Source organism: Sceloporus undulatus, chromosome 5 (assembly GCF_019175285.1).
Source record: "Sceloporus undulatus isolate JIND9_A2432 ecotype Alabama chromosome 5, SceUnd_v1.1, whole genome shotgun sequence".
Lineage (NCBI taxonomy): Eukaryota > Metazoa > Chordata > Lepidosauria > Squamata > Phrynosomatidae > Sceloporus > Sceloporus undulatus.
This window is the reverse complement of record NC_056526.1, coordinates 136,697,135-136,716,455: the sequence shown is the minus strand read 5'-3', so window position 1 is coordinate 136,716,455 and position 19,321 is coordinate 136,697,135. Positions and strand designations below refer to the sequence as shown.

At 38.3% G+C, this 19,321-nt stretch overlaps 1 protein-coding gene across 6 annotated transcripts in view; it reads left to right on the top strand.

Moving 5' to 3' along the window:
- CLCN3 (chloride voltage-gated channel 3) overlaps positions 1-19,321 on the top strand; it is a 61,193-nt gene that overhangs the window by 37,708 nt on the left and 4,164 nt on the right. For 4 of the 6 annotated variants that reach the window (XM_042467022.1, XM_042467023.1, XM_042467024.1 and 1 more), the window contains 10 exons: positions 124-223; positions 3,382-3,569; positions 5,276-5,398; positions 6,246-6,452; positions 7,924-8,004; positions 9,618-10,163; positions 12,402-12,588; positions 13,926-14,324; positions 14,959-15,175; positions 18,765-18,840. In XM_042467022.1, coding sequence (XP_042322956.1) covers positions 124-223; positions 3,382-3,569; positions 5,276-5,398; positions 6,246-6,452; positions 7,924-8,004; positions 9,618-10,163; positions 12,402-12,588; positions 13,926-14,324; positions 14,959-15,175; positions 18,765-18,840 — 2,124 coding nt within the window. The remainder of the gene's footprint in view (positions 1-123; positions 224-3,381; positions 3,570-5,275; positions 5,399-6,245; positions 6,453-7,923; positions 8,005-9,617; positions 10,164-12,401; positions 12,589-13,925; positions 14,325-14,958; positions 15,176-18,764; positions 18,841-19,321) is intronic. The other 2 variants (XM_042467026.1, XM_042467027.1) reach the window with 1 other exon arrangement.

Sequence of the window (19,321 nt, the reverse complement as noted above, 5' to 3'; positions counted from 1 at the left end):
GAAACATGGAAGTTTCAGGGTCTTACTGTCTATAATTTAGGAGCCGTAGTTTAGCAAGACAAGATATACTTTGTGTATAATATATTAATCCATTAAAGATTCATATATATTTTGTTTCCTCAGATCAATAGCAAGAAAAAGGAATCAGCATGGGAGATGACAAAGAGTTTGTATGATGCATGGTCGGGATGGCTGGTTGTAACACTAACTGGATTGGCATCAGGTGAGTACAACTTGGAGACATCATTCTAGTTTTTGAAACTTGCTAAAATTCATGATAATACAGTGCACCCTTCCCTTATGTGGGGATCCGTTTCCCCACCCCCTGTGTAAGGGAAAAAAACACGTATGTTCGAGCCCCATTAGAAGTACTGGGGTTCGTGCTCACAGGGCGAGGTGCACGCCATGGGCATGCACCCCATTACCTGTTCCGGGGTGCACCAAAGTTTTTTCCAGTGCAGCTTCCAACATATGCTGGAAGCCACGTAAGGCGCGCCCACATATGCTGCAGGCACACTGTACTTCCTGCTTGGAAGTAAGCTGTATTGGGTTCAGTAATTTACTTCCAGGTTAGTAGGGATAAGACTGCATTTGCAATTTCTAGTTGCAATTTGGCAGGAGGGTGTAGATCAGTGTGGATGCTTTTCCTCTTTGTTTCCTTTCTTAAACCACACAGTCATGTAGCACCTGTACATATGAAGATCTCCATGAATTCAAATGGTTATATGGTTCCACTGATTACTCATCTTTGGCCTGTTACAGACAGCCAAAATAAAGCTGTTTCGAGTCACTTTGGAGGTATGGTATTTCAATGATGCATGAATCCTAAGAGTCTGGAAGCTTCACCAAAGCTGCACTCCAGTCCTTAGTACTGGAGCGTGGCTTTGGTGCGGCTTTTGGACTCTTAGGATGCATGCATCATTGAAATACCATACCTCCAAAGTGACTCGAAGCAGCTTTATTTTGGCTGTCTCCAATAGGCCTTTGTGTGGATGAGCAGTTTCCTCCTGAATACAGTGGTCTTTTTTGTTTTTAAAACAAAGTTTTCATGGATTACCTGAGCGTAAATGCATTTGAACATGAAACATTTACATTGATTCTTAGACTTCTTTTGTTTGTCTGCCAACTAAAATATTAAGTTCCTGTAAAGGATGTAATGTTTGTTCTAGAAGCAGAACAAGTAAGGCTGAACATAAAGTTCTGTTATTTTTAGAAGGTGAAGCAACAAGTAAAGAATACCATATTTATTGTTTGGTAATTAGGTTTTGTAGCGCATACTCTGGTTCAGATGTAACATTTCCAATCCTAGAAAAACCTGTTCGGTTGAAGTGTAAATGTCTGATTCTCTAAGAGAGAGAGAGAGAGAGAGACAGAGAGTTGGTATTGTTTCAGAACTGACAAGTGTAATTTTTCATTTTAGATTCCACTGAGTGGCTTCTGATGTTTTAGTGGCTTTGATTGATATTGTAAGACATGACTTTATCTAATTTAAGAAAAACAAATGTGATCAACATCCAGTACCCCAGAGACTATTAAGCCTTTGAACGATTCTTTTGAAATCCTATCACTCCCAAAAGTTCTTATTTACTATATTTAATGTCTGATTTCATGAAGCTTGATTATCATTTATGATGCTAGAATTCAGAGGTCTGAAACAATTCATACCCCTGATACACATAGAGACACACTCTCAGTTTCTCTCTAAAGTTAAGTCACAGGGTTATAACAGTGGTAACTGAATCTTGAATCCAAAGATGAATGTACCATGGGGCTTTGCTGCCTCATTCTTCTCCTCAATGTTTTGCGCCTTTCCAAGAGCAGTTGCTGAGGGCTGGGTAGTATCTGTGATAGTATATGGTATATCACAGGGTGCCAGAGCAAGTGGGGGAAGAATCAACAGGAATCGAATATACACATGCATAATGCCCATGAGTGAATGGAAAGTGCCTTTAAATTGTGGAAGGAGCAGTTGGAAACCAAACATAGGTGTGTGTATATATGTCTTGGGCCTGTGATGGGGAATCACTGGCCTGTTACAGACAGGCCAAAATAAAGCTGCTTCGAGTCACTTTGGAGGTATGGTATTTCAATGATGCATGAGTCCTAAGAGTCCAAAAGCCACACCAAAGCTGCACTCCAGTCCTTAGGACTGGAGCATGGCTTTGGTGCGGGTTTTGGACTCTTAGGACGCATGCATCATTGAAATACCATACCTCCAAAGTGACTCGAAGCAGCTTTATTTTGGCCTGTCTGTAACAGGCCACTATCTCCTAAATGCAACTTAAGTAGATCCATTGAATGGTTTGCCAACACTTATATAAATCCCATCGATCTGATGGGCCTTCTTTAGTTGGGACTAGCAGTTGGATTTAAATCCATATATTTTAATGCACACACTTTTTTTTACATACATTTGCATGTTTGTTTACTTTCATTCTAACACTGTTAGAAACGAGCACAAACTGAAAAATGAAATCTCTACAAATTCCAGGGATTGAAAACTAACACTGGAAAGAGATTTGTCGAATTGTGTTGGCTTTAGCTGGCCTCTCTCTTGATAAAGACAGCATACATCTCTGGCTGTACTCCAGAATTACACACACAGGCATCTTTGAGCTGCTTGTTTACTGCTCTGGATTTAACTATGTATACCTAGGCCCAAAGTAGCCAGTTACTGATGTCAACTCTGACAACAATAATCACATTTTGTGGAGACACCACTATTCTAAGTTGGCCCCCTTAAGTGAGTAGCCTTGCACACCTGTCTTTGCATGATGGTAATTTAGATCTGGCTTGGAGAGGAGCCACAAACAGAGAGCACCTCAGAATTCTTAGATTATCTTTTCCTAATTGATTTTTCCAGCTTTCAGTCTGTTTGGGCCTGTTTCTTTTTATATACACTGTGGTCTAGGGCAGTGGGGGACCAACAATTATTATTTTTCAGCGTGCCAGGGACTGGCACTAAATTTGTGCCCACCAGGTATAAATGTTTATTTCTTTCCTGAGAATTTGCCAGGGACCAGCACTGGGCCAGAGATTACTACTTTGAGTAGCACTACTCTAGGATATCTTACACATCAATCTTTTTGTTTGTTTGTTTAATAACAGAAAGCAACATGTGTGAAAGTGTGGCATACAAGCCACTATTGCCCAAGTAATTATTTTTGTTGGCTGATTTCTTTACTCATTAATCTTATGAGCATTGTCTTCTTTGAGTCCATCTAAGCCCACGGATCTTGATAAGAACAATGTTTTTGAAGAGAAAGAATTCTATCAGGGTTCTAAGCATCTTATATATTGACTGTGTTCTGTATGTATTGATGACAGTTTTATTTATTTCTGGTTATTGAGAGTACTGAACTATCTCTTTTTATACAATAGGTGCATTGGCTGGCTTGATAGATATTGCTGCAGACTGGATGACTGATTTAAAGGAGGGTATTTGTCTCAGTGCACTGTGGTTCAACCATGAGCAGTGTTGCTGGGCATCAAACGAAACAACATTTGAAGAACGAGACAAATGTCCACTATGGAAAACTTGGGCAGAACTAATAATTGGTCAAGCAGAAGTAAGTGAGGCTCTTAGATTGAAATCAGTTTCTCACTGACCATATCCTGTGAAATAGATACAGTACAGCCTGGCCCTCATTCTAATAGTCTGTGCTCCTTCTTTGCTGAGCTTTCTCACCTTTCCTTTCCCCACAATGATTCTACGATGAAGGAAGAAAATAATGCCTTTCTGCATTGCCCTTGTGTGGAATAAGAAAGGGATAGCTGAAGAGAGAACATGGGGGCAGGGGGAAAGAGAAAGACAGAGAGATGATTGCTTTGGTTCCACACTTGGGCCATGCCCTCCTCTGGCATAACAGAAGTGTTATGCAAAAACATATGGCCCTGAGCTGGGGAAAAAATTCCTCCCTTATCATAGAGGAAGACTATTTACAATTTATTAGATCCTATTTAATGGCTTATAAAGTAGACTCAGCAGTCCAGCTCTTGCTGTACTAAAGTAGATCTACAGCTTCATTCCATTTCCCCTTATAATAAAATGTGGCTGTGTAGGTACTTTCCTTCTTCCATTAGTTCTGTTCATTTCTATTGTTACTCTTCTGCATACTGAGTGCTGTTTATGGTTGCATGTGTAGGGAGATAACATTTGACTTCTTAGACTAGAGTGCTGATCCAGTGGCATCCCTAGGGTTGGTGTCACCTGGTGCATTCACTTGTGAGGTCTGCTGGAGCACATGTGCATGGCCAAATATGCCCCTGCACAGCCCCAGGGAGCAGCCGCTCTGCCCTGTAAAGGGCCGGGAAGCAGCCGTGCAGCCCCAAAGAAGATGAGGAGCAGCCGCACGGTCCCAGAGAGGGTGGGGGAAGCAGCTGCATGGCCTCAGAAAGGGCCGGGGATATACCAGGTGTCACTTCCCTCTTCTGGGGTGTCTCCCAGTGCAGTCCACGCACCATTGACACTACTGCTCATCCATAGGGTTTGACTATAACTGATTCATGTAACCCTTTAAACAGTTTTTTTAAAAAATCAAGAAAAATACTGTTTGGCTGGTTTCCTGTTGCACACATACACATGTAAGTTTCCCTAACATGTGTTTACAGTCGGCCCTTCTTATACACTGATTTTTTTATACATGGATTCAAGTATCCATGGTTTGAAAATGCTCCAAAAAAGTATAAATTTCAAATATCAAACCGTGATTTTCCATTTTGTATAAGGGACACCATTTTTGCTATGTCATTATATTTAATGGGATTTGAGCATACACAGATTTTGCTATATACGGGGGATCTTGAAACCAAACCCCAGCGTATAACAAGGGTCCACTGTATATCCTTTTTTGGGTGCTACAGAGCTTGGGATTCACTCCCTCCTTTCACAGTGTTACTGAACACTCTCTGAAGCCTACTTTCACTGCCATTTTACTTCATGGGGAAATTGGCCTGATCACAGATGCATCTGGCTATGTCCTTGTATCCATATGCAAAATAATGTCATCAGTGCTGAGATCCACTTGGGTCCTCAGAAGACTACAGTGCTACTATAATCACTCCACATCTGGCTGCGAGGTTGTTGCCTGCTCCTCATAAACCATGGAATAGTTGCGTGGGAGGTTTCAAAAGCTCTTTAGTATGACAGGAGATGGTATGGCATAGCCTGCTGTGCTGCACTGAGCCACACAGGACTGCAGCCTTTTTATTTGAAAGTTTAATCTAATCTTCACTGAAATATTTGCTAACAGTTCTATTATCATTTCTCCCCTAGGGACCAGGTTCCTACATAATGAACTACATCATGTATATTTTTTGGGCTTTGAGCTTTGCTTTCCTAGCAGTGTCTCTCGTGAAGGTGTTTGCTCCTTATGCTTGTGGCTCCGGGATTCCAGAGGTAAAGTTTACATTATATGTTTTTACTTGGTAAACAGTGAAATACAAAACAAATTGATTAAAGTAAATATAATGCGTTGTGACAACTTACATTTTGCTTATGCCACCGTTAAGATTAGTTTTAGAGTACATTGTATATACAGTCCAGAGAAAGCACTAGAAACTGTTAGTGTTTAATTGTTTTCTTACCATAGCACAGTTGAAATAGCCAAAAAGCCCAATGGGAGAGTGTAATATAGGACTGGCTATAAATGAGAGACTAAAGAGTTCCTTGAGTGTACTTCATTGGTTTAATTTAATATTTAATTTTATTAAATTAGATACATTGACAGCTTGAATTGGTGTGCTACATTAGAAAAATAATGATGATAATTCATATCATGGTACAGTATTGCATTATTAGAGAGCCAGTGTGGTGTTGTGGTTTGAGTGCCAGACTACAACTCTGGAGACTAGGGTTTGAATCTCTGCTCAGCCATGAAAACCCATTGGGTGATTGTGGGCAACTCACGCTCTCTCAGGCCCAGTGAAAGGCAAGTGGAAACCCCCTCTGAACAAATCTTGCCAAGAAAATCTGGTGATAGGTTTCCCTTAGGGTTGCCGTATGTCAGAAACATCTTGAAGGCATCCAACAAAATTGCATTATTACCAATCCAAACAATTGGCATTATATAGTCCCACGGCCTAAATAGTTTTTTAACAACCACAGCTGAGAATTTACCAATTTACTTTCTTTGTACTGTCAAATGTGTAGGGTAAATTCTGAGAGCTTTACTGAGACATTTGTTCAGAATGTTCATGAAACGTCTGCATGCTTTTAAAAATATATTATTTCCTTTCTGTTCTAGATCAAAACTATATTGAGTGGCTTCATTATTAGAGGATACTTGGGAAAGTGGACCTTGATGATAAAAACAATCACTTTAGTCTTGGCTGTTGCCTCAGGATTGAGTTTAGGAAAAGAAGGCCCTCTCGTACATGTTGCCTGTTGCTGTGGAAACATCTTTTCCTACCTCTTTCCAAAGTACAGCACAAATGAAGCCAAAAAAAGGGAGGTGGGTTCTCTTCTTAAAATTATAAATGATTTGTATTTCTGATAAGTTATATGACAACAGAAACAAGTTTATATTAATGCAGTGAAGATAACAATTTTTTTTGGAAGGAGAACAAGAAGTAATTTCTATTTTCCTAATAGAACAGGATAGTAAACAATAGAGGATTATGAAAGAAGATTAATTTTGGAAGTGCCTGTTTTGACATAAATCAAGAAGTTATCTAGAATTGTTCTGTGCTCTCACATATATAGTATATTACTTATATAAATGAAGGTCCTAGGTTTCTGCTGTACTGTGCAGTAGTAGCAAGAGCACAGGAGCAGCCTAGGTGTCTCAGTATAAGGGGACCTCCTCATTCCTATGCCACAGTGTAGACCACGCTGGTCTGATTTTAAAGAGAAAGCCCACATTTATAGATACAAAGTGGGGTGTACATTTGTTTCTAGCCTTTTGATATTGCTGGAATAAATTTATTCTAGAAAAAAAACTTGTATAGAAACTGTTCAGGAAGGTTTACTGGGACACAGTAAGACAGTTGTACCATACTTTCATGTGCATCTACTGTAACCTTAGGTGCATCTAAAATTAGACACTCAGATTCTGTTATGGCAGTTTCCCCCTCACTGAAATACATACAGTCCTTGTGTAAACTAGATAATAGAGATTTTCAGTTTGTTCTTAGATAAAAGGGATGGACAACTTCAGTAGCAATGAGGCCAGTTTGCTACTCCTATAATCCTGCAGTGCCTGCCCAGACTGCCAAAACCACAAAAATCTCAGAAGCGTCTATAAGTCCTCTTTGGTTTTGAAAAATGTATATGAACGTGTGTGTTTGTGTGTGTGTGAGAGAGAGAGAGAGAGAGAGAGAGAGAGGTAAACAGTGCAAAGGACTACTACAACCATTTTAGAAGCTTCCAAGAGTATTAATTCATTTGCCAGAAAAAGGGCAATCCATGGGCTTCAAGAGCCTTACAGCACTGCCATTTGTTCACTTCAGTATTTAACTCTTTGTTTATACCCTTTTGAATTACAGTATATATGAATTCTAGGATTGTTTTTAGATTGCTTTGAGGAATTTTTAAAGAGTTTTTTAATGTGTTTAAAATGCTTTTATCTTTTAATTTAATTTAATTTTGTTTTTTATTTTTTCATACCCTCAGGAGTCCTTGTGTGTTGGGAAGCAATACAGAATACTTCAAATAAACAAATATATTAAGTCTTGGTAGTTGCAACTTTTGGATGCTTAGCCAGTTTCAGTTTCCTTCAAAAAGGCAATGGTCTTCAAAGTTATACATTAAGAAAATTTCACTTAGTTCCACTAGGCCTTTGGAGGTTAAATTTTGGAGGCTGATTATCGAGTTTGTTGTCTGTGTATCCTAGTGTTTATTAATATGTCTTGTCAATGTGCTTTTTTCATTTAAAATTTAAAAAAACCCAATGCTCACTTAAACCTATGTGACCCTTTCTATAGGTATTATCAGCTGCTTCAGCTGCTGGAGTATCAGTAGCCTTTGGTGCCCCCATTGGTGGAGTCCTTTTCAGCCTAGAAGAAGTAGGTATAAGCATGCTGAAAATGCTTTAAAAAATAAATCTGTATTCTTACATGTCCACTTGAATTCTGCTGTCCACATATTTTGGAGATTTAAACTTATCACAGCTTAGTAGATATGAAAGGCTGGGGATGTTTAGCTTGGAGAAGAGAAGGTTAAGAGGTGATATGATAGCCCTGTTTAAATATTTGAAGGGATGTCATATTGAGGAGGGAGCAAGCATGTTTTCTGCTGCTCCAGAGAACAGGACCTGGAGCAATGGATGCAAGCTACAGGAAAAGAGATTCCACCTCAACATTAGGAAGAACTTCCTGACAGTAAGGGCTGTTCGACAGTGGAACACACTCCCTTGGAGTGTAGTGGAGTCTCCTTCCTTGGAGGTCTTTAAGCAGAGGCTAGATGGCCATCTGCTGGGGATGCTTTGATTGGGATTTCCTGCATGGCAGGGGGTTGGACTGGATGGCCCTTGCGGTCTCTTCCAACTCTATGATTCTATGATTCTGTGAAAGGCTATCTGCTGGTAAAGAAGGGTCACTGTTTATAGTTCATTGCAAATAAGTTGTCAAGACCTTACTAACAAAAAAATATATACACTGGTCCCCCGGGTTACGAAATACCCAGGTTACGAAATTTTCGGGATACGAATAAATCCCATAGGGATTTATTGTTTCGGCTTACGAAGGTTTTTTCGGGTTACGAAAAAACCTCTGCGCTGTTTCAAATGGAGCCGCGGCGCAGCCGCGGCTTTTTCCCCATTAGCGCCTATGGGCTATTCGGCTTACGAAGTATCCCGGGTTACGAAAGCGGCGGCGGAACGAATTAATTTCGTAACCCGGGGTACCAGTGTATTACTAGTTCATCTGCCCAACATAGCATTATTAATTATTTGGGCATGTGGACACAGTGAAAAAAAATCTTTGATTATATAAAAACTTCTTTGCCTAGTCACCTAGGGATAAATTCTATTTGCTCAAAGAAAGTCAGCATCATGGGTATAGTGCTTAAATTGTTAGATGCTGCTCAGAACTTTCTCTGCATGTAATCCTTCCATTTTTACTTTCATCCCTGAAGCTCAGATGTTGCTGGCAGCATTTGGTGAGAACTTGATTGTGATAATTTCATCCAAATACTGAAGGCTAATTCACACAGATTTGTGGGAAAGCATGTGGACTGAGTAGATCTAGGCTGAATCTGGCAGATAATCATGTGATTATTTCACATTTTTAAAGTTTGGTTCATATGTACTGTAATAGCACTGAACCTCTTTCTAGAATGTGGTAGATATTGGTTGTATTATGACCATGTGTCAGCTGACATACTGTGAAGAAACTTGGACTGTGCCTGACATGCTTGGTTTTGAAAAATTTCTTGATTTTGATAACTCAAAGAATCAATTAAAAGTGTGGCTCTAGTTTTAAAATCCCTTAATGTTAATAATTTTCTTCATGTTTCAAGTGAAGTCTGGGATTTTACAATCTAGTGGTTCCAAAATGCAAATTGACATTCAAAAGTTACATTACTTATTTTGTCAATATGAATGCTCACTTAACTATTGTAAACTGGAAGGAAAACAAATTTCCACTGTAAACCCATTCTCTTTTTGTTTCTTGTATAGGTCAGTTATTATTTTCCACTGAAAACTTTGTGGAGATCGTTTTTTGCTGCTTTGGTGGCTGCCTTTGTTTTGAGATCAATCAATCCTTTCGGTAACAGTCGGCTTGTTCTTTTCTATGTGGAATACCATACTCCATGGTACCTGTTTGAACTGTTACCATTTATTCTTCTGGGTGTGTTTGGCGGGCTATGGGGAGCGTTTTTCATTCGTGCAAACATCGCTTGGTGCCGCCGACGCAAATCAACCAAATTTGGAAAGTTCCCAGTTCTGGAGGTCATTATTGTAGCAGCAATAACGGCTGTCATTGCTTTTCCAAATCCATACACCAGAGTCAACACCAGTGAGCTTATTAAAGAACTCTTCACAGACTGTGGCCCCTTGGAATCCTCCTCTCTTTGTGATTACAGAAATGACATGAATAATAGTAAAATAGTAGATGATATTCCTGACCGTCCAGCAGGCACTGGAGTGTATTCAGCTATATGGCAGCTGTGCTTAGCCCTTATATTTAAGATTATAATGACAGTTTTCACCTTTGGCATCAAGGTAAGATATCATACAATGCTTGTCTGGTTATTGTTCTTTTCTCCTCCCCATTTCTGTGTTCCTGTTGAAATCTCTTCTTGCAGTTCTGGACATGCTTTCTTGGCAGTAAGTCCCATTGAACTCAATGGGATCTACCTATATGTAGACGTGAACAAAATTGCATTATCACTGCATATACGTAGAATGTTAAACCATTCTCTGAGCTGGTACCCTCCAGATATGATGTAGAGTATGCACCTGTCTCCTGAGATAGCTGTTTTGGATAATGGGAGTTACAGTCCATGACATCTGGGGATATCGATTGGGGAAGACTAGCTTAGAGTTTAAAAGAATGGGAAGAGCAGTATGAAGATAAAGTTTTAATAAATGCTGCTTCCATTTCTGCTTCTCTTTAGAGTTGAAAAAATGTCCTTAGGCTTTCACTTCGTGTTACTTATTAACCAGCACTTTTATAATGGACTGCATGTGACTCTTGGTAAAATAGGCATCAAGGTTATTCTGTTATGGATGTTAAATAATGACTTGTTGATTATTTCACCAGAAATCATTTCTCAAAAGTTTTCAAGATGGAGACTTCAAATAAGGAAAACAATCCGTACTGTGTTCTCTTTTATCATAAATTATTTGGTTTGGAAAGCTTGATTTCTGACTGTATTTACTATTATGAATTGTCAAACTATAGCAAGAGTTGATGCAGGAATTATCTCTCTCAGCTTTAGTAAAATGTTTAATAAGATTTTTTGAAAGCAGTTAATGTTGGATTTTTGAAAATCTGGCAGATGAATGGATGATCATTGGCCATGAATCCTAAAATTATATCCTTTAGGCAACTAATTCTGATTTGGATCTTGGGTTGTTTTTAGAGTGGTTAAATTAGAGAGAGAACAGGATCCCCATACCCTTAACAGAAGGTTTGCAACTGTGGATTTCCAGATATTGACTGTGCTGGGTAAGATTGATGGGATTGTAGCCAAAATCCCATCAATATCTGGGGGCCCAACAGTTGCCTACTCTTGCCTTAGTGGTAGAGAATTTCAGAACTTATACCTTGCATGCAGACTACACGATTATTAAAAATACAGGAGCTCTATCATCTGTATAATTTCTTTGTGATTATAGAATATATCATGGGTGTTAGCATCTAAGAACATGGAAAAATGCACAGTCAGGGCAGAGTTAATGTACTGTTAGATGTGTCTTTAACAAAATAGTTCAAATTCAGGTGTTTTGTTGTTGCTTTTGTTTTTGTGGTATTTGAAAATAAAAATCTTCAGTTGAAATACTATTTCCATCTGTGAAAGCCTGTGTGGAAAATCCTGTTACGATGACATGCTAGCTCCGTTATGATTTAATAACAAAGAAAATATGAAGCAAGAACAGCTTACTGGAGCCCTGGCAGATAGCTGTTGGTGGAATGGAGATAAGATATATGTATCTATAAAGAAGTTGTGCTGCATCTCTATCTCTGTTCTGAGTGCTTTAAATGACAGTGCCAGTGATGTTGCTGGGTCTCCTGACCTGGTAAAGATCTCTGCCCAGCTGCAGTGGTTCTCTGCCTGAACTGAATATGTCAGGCTCTACTGCCTAGAAATGTAAGTTCAGATGTGCTGTACCTGTTTTAGCAGGGCCTGGCCTGAGTGTGTATCCCACCCTTAAGCAGGTGGTGTTTCCCAGACATTCCTGGAGCCTTGGTTAGAGAAAATGCTAGGAAATGTTTTTCACACTTTCTCAATTAAACTTTCCATCAGGAGAAAGTGGAGAAGAGGCAGTGGAACACATAGGCTAGAATCCTGTTGGTGCACTATGTTAGTGGAATGGTCTGTTATGCTAGTTTACCAACGTTGCCCATTGGCCAGAAAAGAAGATAGCGAGGCAGATTTTTTGTGGTCCTTGTCAGAAATAGGAAGGCTGCTTGTTCCAAACAGCCTGTTTCTCCACTGCTGGCTTCTGGGGGATGGGATGGGGAGCTAAAAGTATTGTGAAAAGGCTTACTTGCAAGATTGTCTGAGTCTCAGGAAAGGTGATGTCAGCCTTCTCAGAGTGCTTTTAACTCCAAGAACACCTCCAGAAGGCCAACATTGGTGAAAAGGGGCATTTGGCACCAAGGGTGGCACTATCCTGAAACCAGTCAGGATTTCAACTAAACCTTGGATGGGCCTGTGGGTCTAGAATCTTGTATGCAGACAAATACTCCACAAATATATTTTAAAGATTTCCTCTACAATGTTTTTCTCTTAGGTCCCATCAGGTTTATTCATACCAAGTATGGCGATTGGAGCAATAGCTGGGAGAATTGTGGGGATTGCTGTGGAGCAGCTTGCTTACTATCACCATGATTGGTTTATCTTCAAGGAATGGTGTGAGGTTGGAGCAGACTGTATAACACCAGGCCTCTATGCTATGGTTGGTGCTGCTGCATGCTTAGGTAACTAAATCATACCACAGCAGATTAAAAGGAATGAGTTCCTTGTTAAGTTGTTTCAATGGATATGTTTGTAGAGGATTAAAAACAAAATAAATGGAGATGTTCAATGCTTGTGTGGGGAAAGTATGTACAAAAAGGTTTTTTTTTAAAAAAAAAAATACTGTAGCTCCCCCTATCCATGGGGGATACATTCTAAATCCCCAGTGGATGCCTTATCCCACAGATATTACCAAACCCTATACAAGTAATGTTTTTGAACTTCAATTAATCGTGGCTAACTGGAACTAAAACAAATGGGTTCTTGAACAGATCAGACCAAAGCTGTTTTTGGAATCTAAGATGATCAAGTTGGGATTATCGTATTCTGGCCACAATGATCACTAGAAAAAACTATAATGCTAAGAAAAGTAGAGGGTGGAAGGAAGAGAAGAAGACCACAAACCAGATGGATAGACTCGATCAGGCGGTTAATGGGCAAGGGCTTCCAGGATCTGGGCAAGGCAGTGGAAGATAGGGATTCTTGGAGATATCTTATCCATAAAGTTGCCATGAGTTGGAACCGACTCGAGGGCAGCTAACAACAACAACAACTGAAACCATGCAGAGCAAAACCATGGGGGGGGGGCGCAATTTGTTCTGTAATATTTTCAAACTGTTGCTGACCACAGGTAACTTGAACTACTGAAAGCAAAATTGTGGATAAGGGTGGACTGCTACATTATTGAAAAGGTGTAATGACTAAAGCCACAGTGACAGTGCACTTACCGTATGTGCATGCAGTGATGAATCGTTCTGGTTTTTTGTTTTGTATTTTTCCCCCATAATCTATGCCCACCTCTATGGATCTGTTTTAAATATGACATGGCTTAGATGGGATTTAGTACGAATTGGGATTAGTACTGATACAAAGGAAGCTGGTTTGTATTCACAGACATTGTTGTTTCTTATGCTGTTAGCAATGCCTTTTGAATTCTGTATAATGTAAACATATATCCAGGTATTCCCTGCATTGAGACTTAAGTGCAATCCTATACACTTTTGCTAAAAGAAAGTGCTTTGGACATTCATGAGAACACTTGACAAATGTGTATAGGATTGTAACATAATTATGGTTTTAGGATTGTCTACCTCCAGCAATTAAAGAAATCCATTTAATTTTTTGGAACTCATTATATTATTCCATTTATTAGTATTAAACTTTTTCTCCTCCCATTGTTATGATAAAGGCTTGTGCTGATTGGTTTATTATCTGGCTATATCTCAATAACCAGAGAACACCACATTTACCCGATCTTCACAAGAACATACTGATAAGCATACATTCCTTTGTCTTTCAGGTGGTGTGACAAGGATGACAGTATCTCTGGTGGTTATTGTCTTTGAGTTAACAGGTGGACTGGAATACATTGTGCCGCTTATGGCTGCAGTAATGACAAGCAAGTGGGTAGGAGATGCTTTTGGCAGAGAAGGTATCTATGAAGCCCACATTCGTCTGAATGGATATCCTTTCTTGGATGCCAAGGAAGAATTTACCCACACAACACTGGCCGCTGATGTCATGAGACCTCGAAGAAACGAAGCACCCCTGGCAGTACTAACACAAGATAACATGACAGTGGATGATATAGAAAATTTGATAAATGAAACAAGCTATAATGGTTTCCCTGTTATTATGTCAAAAGAGTCCCAAAGGCTAGTGGGATTTGCTTTGAGGAGAGATTTGACTATTGCAATAGGTAAGTTTTTGTTTGTATGTATGTTTGGTTTTAGTATTCTGAGAATCTGTGTCTTTGTCCTTATGCTAATGTTTTTGAAAGTAAAGAATAGCAAAGAATCTTAAGCATTACATGAATGTGATGCTAGGGACATGGTATTTGAAAAGCAGATGTGGCCTCACCTATTTTATAGGTTGTTTTTGTATTTGTGTTTCTCATTTCCTCATAAAATTGAGACGTATGATCCTTTTTTGCACTTTAACTGGAGCAGTGTAATTCATCTTCCTTTATGGGAATGAAAAGTCATTTCTCTTTTAGAAGGTTTTTCAAATTAACTTTAATAGATTTCATAATTGCTTCTGCTTTGATGTTTAAGATATATTCTGTTAATTAGTATTTATAAGGTGATTTTTAAATTGGATACTTGTTTTTAGTATTTCATGATAAACTGCTTTAGAGACTAAGTTTGAAAGCAGACCACAAAGATGATGAGGGTGTTTCTAAAATCAGCATACTCTTTCTAAAAGAGAAAATTAATGTTTGGAGTGATAAAATCCTGTACAGTCCTTTTCTTAAAATTAAGAAGTGGCTTGAATGTACAGTACACTGTGAGTCAGATTCCTTTACTTAATTCTTTTCCTTGTCCTGACTACAGAAAGTGCCAGAAAGAAGCAAGAAGGCATTGTTGGCAGTTCCAGGGTCTGTTTTGCCCAGCATACTCCTTCACTTCCAGCAGAAAGCCCTCGACCCTTGAAGCTTAGAAGCATTCTTGACATGAGCCCTTTTACTGTAACAGATCACACACCAATGGAGATAGTGGTGGATATTTTCCGCAAACTTGGCCTAAGGCAGTGCCTTGTAACACACAATGGGTGAGTTCAGAGATGAAAAACTATTTGAGAATGTTTGCTTATTTTCTTTTGTTTAGCAATTACTTCAAAAATCTAGCATCCTAAAGCTTGATAAAAGTATTAAACATGAGGCCACAGCACAGTAGGGTGTTGACTAGAAGTCCCCTGTTTTTATACTTCTTCTCCCCAAACATAGGTTTATTTTTCTGTGAGAACATAGCCCTTTGTGGACTTCCCACCAGGACAATTTCTTGTAGCCTAATTTCAAATAAGTATTAGGAATTATCTTTGGAAATTTTGTTTTATTAAAATATATTTTCCTCTCTTTGTTTTTCCTCATAATAACAGTTCCAGCTATATTAAGAATTAGCATTTCTTTATATTAGTCAAATATCTACAGACATCATATGGAGTGGATTAAATATCCAATTTTTAAAGTAAAAGTATCCATACAGCTAACTGCCCCATTTCTCATTATCTCTGTATTTTTCTTGGAGATACTGATGTGTAGTGCCCCCTCCTATATGATTTCAGGGGGTACTTGTGTATAAAATGTCTTTAGAGCATGGGCAAAACACATGCCTGCAGATGTTGTTGGATTGCAGCTTCCATTAAACCCAATAGTTTCACTAGCTGGGGTGTCACCTTCCACACCAGGTGTCACCCAGGAAGGGCATTCATTTGCCTCTTCTTTTGCTCTGTCACTGGGCTTCCTCCCAAGAATGAAAGGTACACACAAGTTTTGTACCTGGCTTTTTTCTTTGTCTTTCCTTTTTTGAAGAGTTTTATTCTCATTAGTTAATTGCATACCATTATGTGGACACTGATTAGTGAGTGAGGAACTAAATGTTACAAGGTATATAGAGCTTCTCCTAAAAGCAGAAACTCCCTGTTGACTTTCCCTTTCACATCTGTAACATCTAGTTTAACTTCCTGCCAATAGCATTGCCCTGCCTCTGTTTTACATCATAAGGTTGAAATTCATGAGCATCCTCAACTTGATCTGTGAATCAGTTGTACTCCAGAGCTGGTTTAGCTTGGCAGGTATTACTTTGTGGCACTCTAGTCTTCTCATCGAAGTGACATATTCATGAGAGCAGAATTCAGTTTAAAAGATGGGGCTTGTGGGACTTTGCAGTTCAGCTTCTGGGAAGTGGGAGCACTCCAAAACAGAAACTACTTCCTCATAGAATTGGAGATGTATTTGCATGTGTTCCCACTTCTCATATGACACATACAAGTGACATACAGGAAACTTGTGTACTGGATCAGATCACAGATGCATCTGTCAGTATTGTTTACACTGACTGGCACCGGATTTCTAGAGCTTCAAACAGATTTTCTCAGTCCTGTCTGGAAATGCAGGAACTGAACCTGGAAACTTCCATGTGAACTATGTGCATGACTATGACAGAAATAACAATGATAAAGACATCTATTTTTCTTTGTAAATTATTTATGATTTAAGACTGAGATTGCACATTAGAGACCAAAAAAGAAAAGAATTTCGGGATATGTTATCCCTATATCTTCTTGTAGGAAATTACTCAAATACAGTGCTTCATTTAGAGTGTAAAGAAAAAAATATCACAGTTAAACTGTTAAATGCTAGTAGTATTATGCATGACATTGTTGCTTTGTTGGGTATTTCATGTGAAATTATTTGACTGGCTTTTTTTCTCCAAACAAAGTCAAACTGCAATATATCTTATCTGCTTTATTTAAAAAAGCCAGCTTCTAAATACAGTGAGTACTGAATATGGTGTAGGATTCTAGAATGTATTTTTTTCTCATGAGACATCAAATTTGTTATTTATCACTTAAAGCACCTCTATCCAATAGTTAGTCCCTACTAGAGCAAACCCATTGAATCAGTAATTGATTCAGTGAATCTTCTGTGGTTGGAATAACAATTGGATTTATGCTATTGTAAAACCACCTCTGAGTACTCCTTGCCTCAGAAAACCCTATGAAATTCAAGTACTGTAGTTGCCATAAGTTGAAAGGCAACTTGAAGGCACACACACAGTAGTGGAGCTACAGTAGGATAAGATGCATAACAATAGAACTTATCTGATATTTTAGAAAGAACATGGATATATTAGAAAGTTATTGCAATGATAGATTGCTTAATTCATTCTTATGAAACCTCTTAGAAGAAAAATGCTTGCTTTGTTAACCAGCTGGTCTGTAATTTCCATGATTGTTTTCTTGCTTAAGCTTGCTGTTGTTTCTTTGCATTTGATAACCTTATTTTATGGTAACGTTTTCCTCAAAGCTTCAAGCTCTTATGGCTATGTGGAAAGATTGAAGATAGTCAGTTATCATTGCACTTGTTAGTTTTAGAGGCAGACCCACATATAAGCAATATCATTTAGAAAGTGCTATGCATTTAGTTAGTTTTCAGGCTAATTCCAGACTAAATCCAATTTGGGATAGGCCCATTGAAATGAATATTAGTTGTTACTAAACTCTAGTCATGTCTGCCCTAAATGGTACAGTACTAATGTTGGGTTTAGCCCATCATCTCTTAAGATGCCATTATAGGAAAGAGATGGTAATCTCTGGGACATGTGGTTAATAACTCATACCATTTGAAGAGTGTTTTTCTAAAAGCAGGTCAAGAAAATATTTGTTAATTTCTGGGCTTTAAAATTATTTTGCAAATTAGAAAAGGAAAGCACTTTGTTATTTCTGCATTCTGATTTTAGGGAATTTTGCAAACTTTTTTTGGGGTGCTTTTTATTGAGACTGTATAAATTCAGTTTTTCATTAAATGGTTTTACATATTAGTTTCTGATATAGCATGTGACATCCTGAGGATTTTAGCTTTCATTTTCCTCAAAGTTTTAAGCTCTTATGGCTTATTGATGATTGACAAAGATTGCCGATACAAAAGTAGTATGGCTACAGGTTTTCCTAAAACATCTAGAAGAAACTAAGCAGGGGGGCAAGATGTTGGCACCTTGTATAATTCCTTGCCCATCCGCAGTTTCCTTCTTTCCCTGGATTGGTTCCTATAAGACATTTATAACCTACTCTGCAATTTTCTAAGTTCTCTTCACCCATCCTTATTTTTTAAAAAATAAACCAAAGTTAAGCATTATGGGTTTGATTAAGCATATTTTAAATGCAGAATCCAGATTATTCAGAGACAGAATCAAGGCTGGATGGGGTGTGGGGAGCTGTGTTCATATAGAAGGTGCTTAAGGACTTTAAATATGATTGAAAGTGAAACAGAGAGAGGCTAAAAATGGAGACCTGATGTTTGTAAAAATCTAAAATTCACATTTCTAAGAGTAAAAGTTACATTTGTTCTTACATCTCATATTTAATTAGCAGAAGGGAATATAGAGATATGTTTGTTTCCCTTTTCTGTTCTAAATTTAATATGTATTTTAAGCCAACATGGTAGATTTTATATCTTTAAGAAAGAGATGCTTACTCTCAAATCATTTTCAGTTGACCTTTTCATTATTTGCATTTCTTCAGTCTGTTTTCATTTTACTTTCCCCCACTAAATTTCTCTCATTATGATTGGAGCTCTTTTTTTCTTTTTCTTTTGGTTTGATTTCACATACAGTTATTAGCATAACATGATCTGTTTCAGGATTGTCTTGGGGATCATCACAAAGAAGAACATATTAGAGCATCTCGAGCAACTAAAGCAGCACGTCGAACCCTTGGTGATTAGATATATCAGATCTCCTCCTTAGACAATTTAGACATCAGGAAGCATGAAACTTGTGAATTGTTCAGTGTTCTTACAATATCTGAACAACAACATCCCGACATATATGAGGTTATATTAGAATACAGTGTAAATTTGAAAGATGAACAAAATGTCATTGCTGAAAATACACTAAATGAAGACACAATTAAAAGAGAATGTTATGAGAGCAAGTAGACAGAGATTTTAAAGAGAGAATTCCTCCTATTCCCAAATATATAAGAGTATATCTGGGCTTTTTTTCTCACACATTTTGTGAAATTATATAAAATACATTTGTGCTAAAGTGCTGTGCATTTGGGGTTGCCATTTTAAACCGTTACGATTTAACATGAAAACCTCATTTTAGTTTTGACATCTAAATCAGAAGCTATTATAGCATTAAATCTACTACTTTAGTTTCCTGGTCAGTTGCACAGTCACTTGTCTGAAGTGAT